At 43.0% G+C, this 15,679-nt stretch overlaps 1 protein-coding gene across 1 annotated transcript in view; it reads left to right on the forward strand.

The window, feature by feature from the left end:
* Positions 1–15,679, forward strand: part of FBXL7 (F-box and leucine rich repeat protein 7) — a 218,190-nt gene that overhangs the window by 19,029 nt on the left and 183,482 nt on the right. Inside the window, exon 2 of the mRNA XM_081206458.1 lies at positions 8,995–9,050. Coding sequence (XP_081062584.1) covers positions 8,995–9,050 — 56 coding nt within the window. The remainder of the gene's footprint in view (positions 1–8,994; positions 9,051–15,679) is intronic.

Here is a 15,679-nt window from a genome sequence, read left to right on the forward strand (position 1 = left end):
TGTCCAACTGCACCATAAAAAAAATCCCTGAGAGGTGTGTTGAAGCATTCATAACTGTGTTGTATTCTGGCCATAATATTCAGACATTACACTACGCCACATCCCATCATCGTCATCATGGCTAATTAACATTTTTTGACTGCTTTCAAGTGTTCAGGGAAGTTTTAAATGTTTAATGCTGTATTGTGTTTTTGATATTCGATTGGGAGCCGCCCAGATTGGCTAGGGAGGCTCAGCCAGATTGGCAAGGTATTATTATTATTATTATTATTATTATTATTATTATTATTATTATTATTATTATTAATTTATTTATACCCCGCCCTCCCCGGCCAGAGCCGGGCTCAGAGTGGCTAACACCAGTTAAATTACAGTAAAAACATAATAGGAAAAGGAAAAAAACCAATTTAAAATACAGGTTAAAATGCAATTTTAAAATGCAGCCTCATTTTAAAAGTAGCCCATAGATCAAAACCATAAGGGGAGGGAAACATAAGGGTCAGACTGAGTCCAAACCAAACAGCTCTGTCTTGCAGGCCCTGTGGAAAGATGTCAAGTCCGGCAGGGCCCTAGTCTCTTGTGACAGAGCGTTCCACCAGGTCGGGGCCAATACTGAAAAGGCCCTGGCCCTAGTTGAGACTAATCTAACCACCTTGCGACCTGGGACCTCCAAAATGTTGTCATTTGTGGACCTTAAGGTCCTCTGCGGGGCATACCAGGAGAGGCGGTCCCGTAGGTACGTGGATATAATAATAATAATATATTATTATTATTATTATTATTATTATTATTATTATTATTATTATTATTATTAATCAAACCACTTCATATGCATTATCTAGTTGGAATGCTTACAATAACCCCCATAAGTGAGTCTTATTCAGCATTTTACAGATGGAGCGCTGGGACCTGAGGCGGAAAGAAAGTTTCCAGCTGCTGAGTTCATGGCAAAAGCATGATTTGAATCAGGGACTTCTTGGTTTGTAGTTCAGTCCCTGAAGCTAAACTAAAGAGTGGGTATTTCTGCCCTGTGTGTTTTATGTTCAAAATGATAGAATCATAGAATTGTACAGTTGGAAGGGTCTGTGAGGGTCATTTAGTCCAGCCCCCTGTAACGCAGGAGTATTTTTGCCCAGCACGAGGCTCAAACCCACAAGCCTGAGATTAAGAGTCTTCTTCTCTACTGACCGAAGCAATTCAGTGGTTTAAAATGGTAGATTCCTTTTCATGCATTAGAACATTCTTTGCATTGTTGCAATGCATTAACATGCTGAACAAATAGGCACATTGTTTTGTAAACTATCACCAGATGTGCTTAATAATATCTACTTTTCAATAGGCATTGAGCCTGCATCCACACCGTTCTTGCTAAAGATAGAAAGAGATGGAAATAGACAAGCACTGGGAGAGCATGTGTTCTCTACAGGCCTACACATCCCAAAATTCTTTGGAAGAAACTATGGCAGCTTGAGAAAGTAAGGTAGGCAAGCCCTGTGTGCTTGACTGGCCTAGCTCAGGAACGACAAGATGCTAGTTTCGGAAGCAGATTCTGTGTATATGAAGCTTTTATTGGACATAAATAGAAGCCCAATCCAAAAATCATCTGTTGTACTTAAATCCATTGAAATAAATGGGACAGGTTTAGCGTGGCTTAAATAGGTTCATTCGGCTGATCGCCGAAGAATTGATGCTTTTGAATTATGGTGATGGAGGAGACTCTTGAGAGTCCCTGCAAGAAGATCAAACCTATCCATTCTTAAAAAAATCAGCCCTGAGTGCTCACTGGAAGGACAGATCCTGAAGCTGAGGCTCCAATACTTTGTCCACCTCGTGAGAAGAGAAGACTCCCTGGAAAAGACCCTGATGTTGGGAAAGATGGAGGGCCCAAGGAGAAGGGGACGACAGAGGATGAGATGGTTGGACAGTGTTCTCGAAGCTACCAGCATGAGTTTGACCAAACTGCGGGAGGCAGTGAAAGACAGGAGGGCCTGGCCTGCTCTGGTCCATGGGGTCACGAAGAGTCGGACACAACTAAACGACTAAACAACAAACAGGTTCATTAATCTCAACAAGACTTCAGTGCAAATTTTTACTGCATTCACTAACCTTTACTGAATTTAGGTCAGTGTTTGCTCACCCAAGTTGGCTTATGAGAACAAAAAATCAAAATGGAAGCATCCTTTCCAAGGTCAATTAAGAAGACAGCAGCAGCAAATACAAACAAACAAACCAACAAACCAAGGCAGTAAACATATGCCAGGGCTATACCATTTCTTACTCATATAATTGAATAATCCTCCATACAAAATAATTCCCTTCACATAGAAAGGTTCTAGCCTAGCTTACTAGGGGCGCAATTTTTAATATTTTTATTTCAATGGAAGAGCATTTCACTATGGACTCAGCTATACAGCTGCAAATAAAAGCTGTGCTGTAAAGTGCAATATACAAATGTTGCAGTAGATGGCGACAGTGAGCTATGCCAAATTCAATGTATTTTTCAAAACGTTTCCCCAGCGTTTTTTATATGTGTGTAGATTCTACCTATGTGAGTGCTCAATTGTTGACTGAAGTGGTAAAGGTTGTTTGACCCACCAGGTCAGCCATGTTGAGATGGTGTTGCCTGGAATAGTAGTCTATTAAAGCCTTAATCCAGCTGCCTGGTTCTAGATTTAGATCTTCTGGGAGCTCCCCATAACACAAAACAAAATTAATGGGAATATTATGTTGGGAAACTGCCAGGGAGATAACGTCCATCTGAGCCCCCAAGCCGGAGTTCTGGACATCCATCGGCCTCCCGTAGTCACGCAGATCCAACAGTTAGGGGCACAAAGCCTTAGAAATTCCTAGCCACATTCCAGGGCTTGGTGCACCCTCTTTCAGCAGAAACGCAGCCAAAAGCTTGCATCACAGAAGAGCATAATTTACAGACTTTATTTAGCGTTTAACAGAACAAAAGAAAACACGTCCATTCTCAGTCAGCGTCTCTGGCCAACTGAAAACGAAAGGAATATCAGAACAAAAACATCCTGTAAATAGGACATGCGCAGACTCTGTAACTTACAAAAGCCTGCTCCCTCTTAAGGTGGAACGGAAATATCCTAACATCCTCCCCCTTTCCGTGTAACCTGTTGTACCTGTGGTTCACCCAATTGCAACTTTTGTACATAAACCTTACGTTGTTCTCTGTTAACAACCTTAGACAACAGATCAGCAGGAATTTCATTTCCTGGCATGTAGGACACCTGAATCAGTCCTTTCTGAATACACTCTCTTGCACGATGTAGCTTAATCTGCAAGTACTTGGTTCTCTGCTTGCAACTCTCGGAGTTCAGCAAAGCCAAACACGATCTATTGTCTTGATACACTTGTATAGGACATTTCACAGACACCCTGATGTCCTTAAACAGTTGCATCAACCATTCACAATCCATGAGTGAAAATGACAGAGCATTGAGTTCTGCTTCACAGGAACTTAGGCTCACTGTTGTTTGCTTCTTGCACAACCAGTCAAACAGGCAGTGGTTGTACATGTAGCATACTCCAGAAGTGCTTGTACCATCCGTGGTGTCACTTCCAAAACTTGCATCAGCAAAGATTTCAAGACCCCCAGTCTTCTGACTGGTGAACCTCAGCCTGTAGTGCATAGTCCCTTTCAAATAGCGGGCTATGCGCTTCAGAGCTTTCCAATCCTGAACCGTAGGATTGTTGGCATGTCTGCTAAGCAGATTACAGCTTACAGCTATGTCAGGTCTTGAACATCTGGCAATGAAATTCAGCTTGCCTAGAACGCATCTGTACAGCGTTGTGTCAGAAAACGCTTCAGCAGTACTATCTACCTGGTAACCTGTCACCATCGGTGTGTCTGCTGGGTTTGCATCAACCAAATTCAACCTGGTTAATACATCAGCAATTTTCTGTGTTTGGTGTACCAGAAAATTACCTGCTTGGTCCCTCTCCACCTGCAGAGAAAGATAGTTGGATACTTCACCAAGATCCTTCATGTCAAAGTGCTCCTTCAGCTGAGCTAGGGTGCTTTGGTAAAAAGCCTGATTCTTCCAAAACATCAGAAGATCATCAACAAAACATAAACAATACAGTTTGTTTTGCCCCTCCTCTTTGACAAACACACATGGATCAGCTTTGCCCTGGTGAAAACCTAGAGAAAGCAATGTCTCAGTGAGTTTTGTGTTCCAACACCTGGCACTCTGCTTGAGACCATATAAGGATTTCCGCAGTTTACAGACCATTCCCTTCTGTATCTCCATCCCATCAGGTGGAAGCATGAACAGCTCCTCCCCCAAAATCCCGTACAAAAAAGCTGTATTAATGTCGTGGTGGGAAACATGCAGTTTCTCCTCCGCAGCGACCTTGAGCATCAGCCGAATGCTCTCATATTTGACTGTGGGAGAGTAGGTCTCGTGGTAATCCTGTCCTGGTACCTGTGAAAAACCTCTGGCAACCAATCTGGCTTTGTGTCTGACTACCTTGCCATTCTGGTCTGTCTTGGCCTTGAAGACCCATTTGCTGCCAACCAGTCTCATTCCTGGGACTACCGGTACCAATTCCCAAGTTTGGTTCCTGTTCAAGGAATCAACTTCAGCCTTCATGGCATTAAGCCAAGGCTCAGCATCTTTAGAGGTTAACTCCTGAACCTCTTTGAAGCTTGAAGGTTCCCACACCTTCTCTGAGCTACTAAGAACAGCAGTTGCCGTCTTAGCAAACTCATCAGCATACCTCTTTGGAGGTCTGCCCTTTGTCGCCCTTTCAGACCTACGTACTAGACGCAAGTCTTCTGGACTCATCTCCTCTTTCTTAGGAGAAAAATGACCAATGGTGAACAGTGGTTCCTCCAGTTCATTGTCAGACGTATCAGATGGTCTGACTGAGGCCTTTGCGCTCTCATAGTCTGCTGTGTCATCACTGTCACTGACACCAGCAGCAGCAGCGCCGCCCACTGAACTGGAATCCGAACTCTGATCATCATCATCATCCTCATCCTCATCATCTTCATCCTCATCATCATCAGCAGCAGCTTTCTCATCTTTTGCTGCTTGCTTGACATCACCTTCATCCTCCTCTGGGTAACTCTGGAAAATTCCCACATTTTCTCCCAACTTAGGATTGTACTCAACACTCCTTGTGAACTTAATGGACTTAGAGTCAGTCATCCATACCCTGTATGCACCTTTTTCGTACCCCATGAACAAACCATGTGCCCCACGCTTCCCAAGCTTGTTGGTTTGTTGTGTGCGTACCCACATGTCCGAACCAAAAATTCTCATGTGTTTGGTGTTGGGTTTCTTGCCAAACATCTTCTCATAGGGGGTACAACCAATGGGTGATGACAATCTGCGATTAACGGTGTAAACCAAATTCCCCAGAGCCTCCCCCCAAAACTTATCAGGGAGATTGGCATCATGCAACAAGGTTTTTATCCCTTGCAGCAAAGTTTGATTTGCTCTCTCCGCAAGTCCATTCATCCATGGCGATCTGGGCGTTGACATGTCATGCTGGATTCCCTTCTCAGTCAGGAAAGCTTCAAACTGCTGAGAAGTAAACTCCCCGCCCCGATCAGTAAACAAACAAGAAATACGTTTACCGTGCACATTCTCCAACCAAGCACAGAATGCCTTAAACTTTGGAAACGCTTGCGATTTCTGTTCGAGCAAATACACATGAATGTACCTGGAAAAAGAATCAATCAGAATCATGAAGTACCTTGCTCCTCCTATAGAGGGCGCAAGTGGCCCAACCAGGTCTGCATGCACTAGCTGGTAGGGTTTGGAAGCCTGCCTGCTAGACTCCTTGCCTTTTGGAGCAACCTTCACCTTGTTCTCTGCACAAGATACACATTTCATGTGAAATTTACAGGGTTTGATGTTCAAACCCTCAACCACCTCTGGCATCTTTGCCAATGCCTTCCAAGAGAGGTGACCAAATCTTCGATGCGCATCATGAATGCAACCTGCATGAAGAACTTTGTTAGTTTGTGCAACACAACAAGAATCAGCATTATTCACAACAGCAGTGTCATCATAAGTTATATGGAACAAACCATCCATAAACTTTGCATGCAAATAGTCCTCTTTGCCTTTACTGATGACACAGACGCTCCTCTTGAAGGAAATCTGAAAACCACGCCCAGTAAGCTGTGGGACGCTCAGCAAGTTGCTCGCCGCTCCTGGAACATAAAGTACATTACTGATGGTAGTGTGCAGACTTGCAAGTTTCACAGTCCCTTCTCCTGCAATTTGCAACGTCCTTCCATCAGCCAGGTGGATCTCACCTTCTTGGGGCTTGAAGGAGATAAAGAGATGCCTGTCCTTCGAAATGTGGCGCGTACAGCCTGAATCAACAACAAAGCTGCCTTTGGCTATTGGAGCAGTCTTTACAGCAAGCAAACCCTTGTTTTGCACCGGTGTGGGCTTTTGCAGCTTGCCCCCCTGCTGCTCCTGGCCAGCAGACGTGCCTTTAGCCTTTGGTGAAGCTGTGCCAGCAAGCAAAACCTTGCTTTCCACTGGCGTGGGCTTTTGCAGCTTGCCCCCCTGCTTCTGGTCAGCAGACGTGCCTTTAGCCTTTGGTGAAGCTGTGCCAGCAAACAACGCTTTGTTTGGCGCGGGCTCTTCACCCTCCCTCTGCTCCTGGCCATCTGCAGGTGTCTGCCTGTGGCTCTGTTTACCTTTGCCTTTCCAGCCTCTGCAAAGGCGATGGCCTTGGTTCCCATGAGAAACAGAGCTCTCAGCTGCCGACTCCTTGGCTCCCCCTGGAGGCTGGAATGCTGCCTGGGATGACGTGACGGTCAGCTCCCCCTGCAGCTTGCAACCGGTGCCCTCAGCATCCCTGCAATCACCCGCATTCTGGGAAACAGCTAGGAACTCCGATGCAGTCAAACTCTGGGCTGGGACTTTTGGCTTGTGAGCTTTCAGCAAAGCAGTCCACATTGCACGTGCAGTGGTGTTGCCAGCCAGCGTCTTAATTTCCTCAAGAGATACAGATAGGACTATTACGTCAATCGCTTTCGAATTCTGCGATTTCCATCTCTCTGTCAGAGGAACTGGGGGGGCTTCAGAAACAACATGCCAGACCCCAAACTGACGCAGCAAAGATTCACACCATTTTGCCCAGGATTCATAATTCTGCCCACGCAACTTAGGACACTGAGCAGTTTCTGAGGTCTGTAAGAGATCCATCTCAGCTTTTTACTTGAGCCGTGAGCCCTATGCCTTCAAAGACTCCTTATCTTGGCAGCTCATTAATCACGAACTCTCTTTGGCGCAGCTCCCAGGCCAATTAAGCCTTGCCGGAGTTCAAAGACTCCTTGCCGAGGTAAAACAGGAAAACGTCCCTTCCTTTCGCTTTCCCCACATACCTCAAACGCAGTCTGTTGCAGCTTTACTCTCCTGTAGGTGCCGTGAATCTGGGCCCGAAACCTTGTTGTTGGGAAACTGCCAGGGAGATAACGTCCATCTGAGCCCCCAAGCCGGAGTTCTGGACATCCATCGGCCTCCCGTAGTCACGCAGATCCAACAGTTAGGGGCACAAAGCCTTAGAAATTCCTAGCCACATTCCAGGGCTTGGTGCACCCTCTTTCAGCAGAAACGCAGCCAAAAGCTTGCATCACAGAAGAGCATAATTTACAGACTTTATTTAGCGTTTAACAGAACAAAAGAAAACACGTCCATTCTCAGTCAGCGTCTCTGGCCAACTGAAAACGAAAGGAATATCAGAACAAAAACATCCTGTAAATAGGACATGCGCAGACTCTGTAACTTACAAAAGCCTGCTCCCTCTTAAGGTGGAACGGAAATATCCTAACATATTATACAATATATTGACAATCATTTATTTATGCATTTATTAAAAAATATTGTACAGTATGTATGTTTTTATGTACTTATTAAGATTTTATACATCCTTTCAAGCTGACTTAAAAGAAACATTAAACTGCATTTTGTAAGAAACCACAGCAAACAATATTAACATATAAAAAGGTGTCAAAAACAGGGCAGTTGTCGTCCAGGATGGGGAATCCAACTGGAGCAGACTTTGTGTTTTTTGCCTATATTTCTCTCTCCTCTACAATACTTCCCAGGGGACTGCTGTTGCAGGGAGGTGGGTAGTCAAACTGGAGCATGCTCTGAGGTGGTTTTTGTCTGTATCCATTTCTCTTCTCACAGGATAGTTGGAGGTAAAACGAACGTGTGGTAGATATGTTTGCTATATTGATGTCATATCAAAGTTGACTTTTCCGTGGCTTTGAAAGTGCTCATGTGGAAATGTTCTATTGTATACCCAAGTCACAACTAGGGATGGAATTTCTCGATTTCTCATTTTTCCAGTCTTAAATTCTGCTCTCCACATTTCTGTATCAACTTGAGTTTTTATAATTATTTTTAAATCCTCATGAAAATTCTCCAGCATTTTTGTGTGAATTTCTCCTAATAAACACATTTTTAATGCAGTTCTGGCTATGTACACATGGTTGCTAGTAATTTCTCCTAATATAATTCAGTTTTGGATGTTATTTTCATTAATAAAGTTATTGTGAAGCACATTTGCCCCTAACATGTATTTTGGTAAACACTGGTTGAAGGACTACATCACAAAATTCAAATAAGTGCAAATTTTGAAGGCTGGTTATGTTCCATTTGTCATATTTTTTAACCAAGTGTGAAAGAATTGACTTTAAATTCTCCCCACACCTAGTCGTGACTTGTCATGTTCTGGTTCAACCCATTTTCCCCAAGCTGTTTTCAAGACACAGCATGTTGCAACATTCGCTCAGCATCTCGGAACCTACTGAAAAATATCAGCTAAAGCAGACTTCAAAACAGGCTTTTGCATTACTGAATTGAAATGCAATTCTGTGCCCTTTATCTGTTCCATTAGAAACACATGAATACACATAGGCCGGTAACTGTAAATCTGACTGGGAAGATCTCTTAGAAAATGCAGTTTTTCTTATCACATCTTATTCTTTCTCTTGCCCAGGTTTGCTGCGCACCCGGTATACCTGCTGAACGATGACGACCTGCCATCCTTGCAAGGTACAATTATTACAGCATCGACCCAGCCTAACATTTTCAGAATCTAATCTCCTTAGAGCCCAGCAGGCAGTTCCCTTTGTAGGCTGAGCTGTGGCAAGCTGCTGGGCAGCAAAGGTGATTTAAATCACACAATCAAAGGAAAGCATAATCCGCCCCATATGTTGGGGCTGCAATCCATGCAGACAGGAACGTGGGTAGAGAAGCCCTGAATCAGCAGTAGGGAAGACTGAAACCTATCCAAAACAGATTGTCTTAAGAACTGAGGAGAACATCGAAGGCTGCGGATGAAGGGAGACTGTGGAGAAAAGGGGGTGGGTGGGTGAAGGTGTAGAATTTCGTAGACCAGCGGCCGTACCGTGAGAAAGGGAGACACAATGAGATTGATGCAATCTGGAGCTTTTTGCTTTCAGTATGTTCTGACAGTTGTAAAGTTTCTCAGAAAGGAAGACAAGAGATTTTGAAGTTGTACCGGGTGCTGGGGGTCCTATGCTGTGAAAAATGTGACAACCCCTTTTATCCTTTATACATTTTGCCCCCGCCCCATAAGAACAGACGTTTTGCTTCAATATTTCAGGCTTTTGGTTTGTGTGATCGCAGAGGGTGAACTGCAAGTGCCCAAATGTTGTTGTTGTTGTTTAGTCGTTTAGTTGTGTCCGACTCTTTGTGACCCCATGGACCAGAGCACGCCAGGCACTCCTGTCTTCCACTGCCTCCCACAGTTTGGTCAAACTCATGCTGGTAGCTTCAAGAACACTGTCCAAGCATCTCGTCCTCTGTCGTCCCCTTCTCTTTGGGCCCTCCATCTTTCCCAACATCAGGGTCTTTTCCAGGGAGTCTTCTCTTCTCATGAGGTGGCCAAAGTATTGGAGCCTCAGCTTCAGGATCTGTCCTTCCAGTGAGCACTCAGGGCTGATTTCCTTCAGAATGGATAGGTTTGATCTTCTTTCAGTCCATGGGACTCTCAAGAGTCTCCTCCAGCACCATAATTCAAAAGCATCAATTCTTCTGTAATCAGCCTCCTTTATGGTCCAGCTCTCGCTTCCTTTTTTTTAAAAAAATGATATTTATTAAAGTTTCAAAAAAAGGTTACAGAAATAAGAAAAAGAGAAAAAAAGAAAAGAAAAAATACAAAATACAGAAAAATAAAAACACTTAGAAACAAATCAATCTTTTCATGTCTTGTCTTTCATTTGCTTGTTTCCCTGACCTCCTCACACCTCCCTTTTTTGTATTCCAGTTCAGTTAGTTAATTCAGCAAATCCTTTCCCTATTTGCTTTTATCCTAATCCTTTAACTTAATATATTGTAACTTTGGATTCTCACCTGTTAATAAACCATTTTTACATACTCCTTTATAACATTGCTGCTAAAACCACTTAACTTCATCCTGACATCATTCTAACATTCATTAATTTTGCAGTATTTCTGTAAATAGTCTTTAAATTTCTTCCAGTCTTCTTCCACCGACTCTTTTCCCTGGTCTCGGATTCTGCCAGTCATTTCCGCCAGTTCCATATAGTCCATCACCTTCATCTGCCATTCTTCCAGAGTGGGTAAATCTTGTGTCTTCCAGTACTTTGCAATAAGTATTCTTGATGCTGTTGTAGCATACATAAAGAAAGATGTATCCTTCTTTCGCACCAATTGGCCAACCATGCCCAGGAGAAAGGCCTCTGGTTTCTTCAGAAAGGTATATTTAAATACCTTTTTCATTTCATTATAGATCATCTCCCAGAAATCCTTGATCCTAGGGCACGTCCACCAAAGGTGAAAGAATGTGCCTTCAGTTTCTTTACATTTCCAACATTTATTATCGGGCAAATGATAGATTTTTGCAAGCTTGACTGGTGTCATGTACCACCTGTATATCATTTTCATAATATTCTCTCTTAAGGCATTACATGCCGTAAACTTCATACCTGTGGTCCATAACTGTTCCCAGTCAGCCATCATTATGTTATGTCCAACATCTTGTGCCCATTTAATCATAGCAGATTTCACCGTTTCATCCTGAGTATTCGATTTCAACAGCAAGTTATACATCTTTGACAAAATCTTGGTTTTGGGTTCTAACAGTTCTATTTCCAATTTTGATTTTTCCACCTGGAAGCCAATTTTCTTGTCCAAATTATATGCCTCCATTATCTGATAATAATGAAGCCAATCTCGCACTTTATTTTTTAGTTTTTCAAAACTCTGCAATTTCAATCTGTCTCCCTCTTGTTACAAAATTTCCCAATCTTTCGACCATTTGGCCTCCATATTGAGCTTTTTCTGAGCCTTCGTTTCCATCGGTGACAGCCACCTTGGGGTTTTATTTTCAAGTAGGTCCTTATATCTTATCCAGACATTAAACAATGCTTTCCTGACAATATGATTTTTAAATGCTTTATGTGCTTTGACCTTATCATACCACAAATATACATGCCATCCAAATACATTATTAAAACCTTCTTTGTGACCCCATGGACCTGAGCACGCGGCACTTCTGTCTTCCACTGCCTCCCGCAGTTTGGTCAAACTCATGCTGGCAGCTTCAAGAACACCATCCAACCATCTCATTCTCTGTCGTCCCCTTCTCCTTGTGCCCTCCATCTTTCCCAACATCAGGGTCTTTTCCAGGGAGTCTTCTCTTCTCATGAGGTGGCCAAAGTATTGGAGCCTCAGCTTCAGGATCTGTCCTTCCAGTGAGCACTCAGGGCTGATTTCCTTCAGAATGGATAGGTTTGATCTTCTTTCAGTCCATGGGACTTTCAAGAGTCTCCTCCAGCACCATAATTCAAAAGCATCAATTCTTCTGTAATCAGCCTTCTTTATGGTCCAGCTCTCGCTTCCATACATCACTACTGGGAAAACCACAGCTTTAACTATATGGACCTTTGTTGGCAAGGTGATGTCTGTGCTTTTTAAGATGCCATCTAGGTTTGTTCTTACTTTCCTCCCAAGAAGCAGGCGTCTTTTAATTTCGTGACTGCTGTCACCATCTGCAGTGATCATTGAGCCCAAGAAAGTAAAATCTCTCACTTCCTCCATTTCTTCCCCTTCTATTTGCCAGGAGGTGATGGGACCAGTGGCCATGATCTTAGTTTTTTTGATGTTGAGCTTCAGACCATATTTTGCACTCTCCTCTTTCACCCTCGTTAAAAGGTTCTTTAATTCCTCCTCACTTTCTGCCATCAAAGTGCCCAACTAGGAAGGCACTAATGTGAGCAAATTTCTCGTAATTGTCTCATGCGGAGCTAATTTGTCGTGTCCCAGATCTTCCTCGCTCTTGCCTCTGTGTACCCAACAAACTAGTTCAGCGTGCCCACAATTCTAGACACAGCTACTCGAGAGTAAGCCTAATCAGAGGTGTAGAGAAAGAGCGGTTTGACCCAAAAGTCATGAAACTGACCCAGTAATGTGAGGAGAAATGGGTTCGATCATTTGCCTCCTCCTTGTATGAATATAGAGTGATGATCTAAATACTATTATGTATATAGTACATAAACTGATTTACCTCATGAAAAATAACACATACATTATCCTATATATAAGACATCATTATCTCTCCCCACTCCACGCACAGATAAAAATGTTCTGCTGAATCATTTCACCATGTTATGAGCATGTTTACTTGAAACTGAGGCAAATCCCATTGAACTCAGTGGGGATTACCTCTGATCTGACATGTGTAGATTTGATGGGCAGCTTAGACCCCACACCTAACATTATGAAATCAGGTGTTGGCTGGCTGGCTGTGGCTTCATGCTCCGGCAGCGGTGCAAGGCCCCATTAGCTAAAGTGGTGCTTCATGTTAAGAACAGTTTCAGGTTAAGTACACACCTCCGGAACGAATTAAGTACTTAACCCACGGTACCACTGTATTTGATGCACACTTGTCATCATTAATAAACCCTCTGTTTCCTGCACAAACAATCTGCAGCATGGTATCTATTTTCCTTCCTGCAAAATTCTGAAATGTCTATTTCATTGGTCTATTTAGTACAGTACAGTGGTACCTCGGGTTAAATACTTAATTCGTTCTGGAGGTCCGTTCTTAACCTGAAACTGTTCTTAACCTGAAGCACCACTTTAGCTAATGGGGCCTCCCGCTGCCACCGCGCCGCCAGAGCACGATTTCTGTTCTCATCCTGAAGCAAAGTTCTTAACCCGAGGTACTATTTCTGGGTTGGTGGAGTCTGTAACCTGAAGCATATGTAACCTGAAGCGTATGTAACCTGAGGTACCACTGCATAGTCTATGCTGATTGACAAACTTTAAGGTCTCAAGCAGAAGTCTCCTTCCCAGGCTGTTTTCCTGAGACCCGTTTAACTGGAGATACTGAGAACCAAAATTGGGACACCCATCAGTCTATGGCTGTTTGAGCATCCAGAGTGATGAGCGGCTAAAGAAATAACTGATCGTATACAATAGTTTGCATTTTCTAATACTTGAGACAATGGCCACTTGTAATTAGCTTTACATTTTGAAGGGTCATGTTAACGGAACAGCAGTGGAGTTTAAAAAAAAAAATGTTTGTTAAACTGCCTGATCTTTGCATTTAAAATAACCATCAGCTGAGAGAGCTGTAGTAGAATTGATCAAGGATGAATGATAACCCAAATTCGTCTCATGGATCTCGCATTGCTAGTGGATAATTCCGTCGTATACGTCTCACTCTAGATCTGAAGATTGCAGATGTCGTTGGCTCCATTGACCTCCTTTTACCATAAATATTCTATAAACAGGTGTTCCTTTACATTGGAAACGGGAACCCTGTTCTGACTCCCATTCTGCCCCAGCAAAGTTCGTTGGAAGCGATGGAGACTGCTGTAATGAAACTAGCACGATAGTGTATTTGTGCTATAGACAGCACATCTGTTATCATTTTAAGAAGGATTTTCTGCTTGTCTTCTCAGTTACACCAGGATAGGGGTGGGGAGTAAATGTTGTCCTACTTAAACAAGAACCTAGATATAACTCACATGGTGGAACATTCCATTGCCAAAGTGGTAAATCTTCAAGTTATACTTCATCTAAAGTTACTTTCTCCTTGCTGCCCTCCTTGAGAAGACATCCTAAAAGTAAGTTAATCTGATGTGGAGAATTTGGAGAATGAACCAGAAGAGTAGTGACAGGGAGTGAGCCACATTTTACAGAAATGAGTAAAACATATTCTGGTTCCAGGCTTTTTTTTTTTTTGAAGTTTTGTTCTGCTGCAACCAAAGTGATGGAAAGAAGGGTTGGGGATGGGAGGTACAGTAGATGATCATGAGGAACAGTATATTTTGTGGAGAGAGTAGTGAGAACAGCAGGGAGCAAATCGTCATAGTGATACCTTGGTTCTCAAACGCTTTGGTACTCAAACAACTTGGGACACAAACACTGCAAATCCGGAAGTAAATGTTCCGGTTTGCAAACTTTTTTTCAAAAGCTGAACATGCTTTGTTTTGAGTGTTACACTTCTGATTTGAGTGCCACACTTCCGATTTGAGTGTTACGCTGAGGTCTGTCTGCTTTTGCTATTTATTTTGCATTTTTGTTTTTGTGGCTTGTTTTGTTTTTGTGACTGTGTGGAACCCAGTTCAGCTACTGATTGATTGATTGTGTGACTGCAGTACATTGTTTATTGCTTTCATTTTATGGCTCAATGGCCACGTTAGATAGTAAAATTCATGTTAAATTGCTGTTTTAGGGGTTGTTTTTAGAAGTCTGGAACGGATTAATCCATTTTGCATTACTTTCTATGGGAAAGCGGGCCTTGGTTTTGGAATGCTTGGGTTTTGGAACGGGCTTCTGGAACAGTTTGAAAACCAAGGTGCCACTGTAATTGCATTGGAGAACCAACTCTCTGCCCATGTGCAGAGAGTAAAGGAAATGTCAAGTATATTGTCAGGAGTTTCTCCCCTACAGCTTCAAGAGGTAGAAATTTGTTCTTCAAAAGCACAGAAGGAATATTGATGTGCCCAGCATGATAATGATGAAGCTACCAGAAAGCTGGACTCTCCACTCTGCTAAACAGTCACGGCCATCAGCATTTGAAAAATCCCAATTTTTAAAAGACGAATATCAGTTATTTAAATAAATTAATGAAAAGTGTGTGTGTACACACACACACACACACACACACACACACACACAGGAAAAGGGAACTCTTGCAAAAGTTGCATTTTTCTTCTAACAATGAAATCCTGTACAGTGGTACCTCAGTTTACAAACTTAATCTGTTCCGGAAGTCCGTTCTCAAACCAAAGCTGTTCTTAAACTGAGGCGCGCTTTTCCTAATGAGGCCTTCCGTTGCTGGTGCCCTTCCACCGTTCGGCTTCTCTTCTTAGACCGAGGTAAAGTTCGCTAACCGGGAAGCTACTTCCGGTTTTGCGGAGTTCTTATACCAAATAGTTCGTAATCAGGGCTGTTCTTAAACCGAGGTACCACTGTATATAAAATGCCCCAAACTCTGGGTGCTTCCAGTTGTAGGCTGTTCCTTCCAGCTGCAATCCATTGAAATGAATGGGGTTTGGGCAGGAGCACAGAAAATGTTATTTTCCAGAGTGGGTTTCTCAGCTTGTAAATTTGCTGGCTCCTGTTCCAAAGCTGCTTTGTTCGAGTTTGGAGTAGTTGATTTTTTGCCTCACGCACTTCATTTG

Source organism: Podarcis bocagei (assembly GCF_964188305.1).
Source record: "Podarcis bocagei genome assembly, chromosome: 8".
NCBI lineage: Eukaryota > Metazoa > Chordata > Lepidosauria > Squamata > Lacertidae > Podarcis > Podarcis bocagei.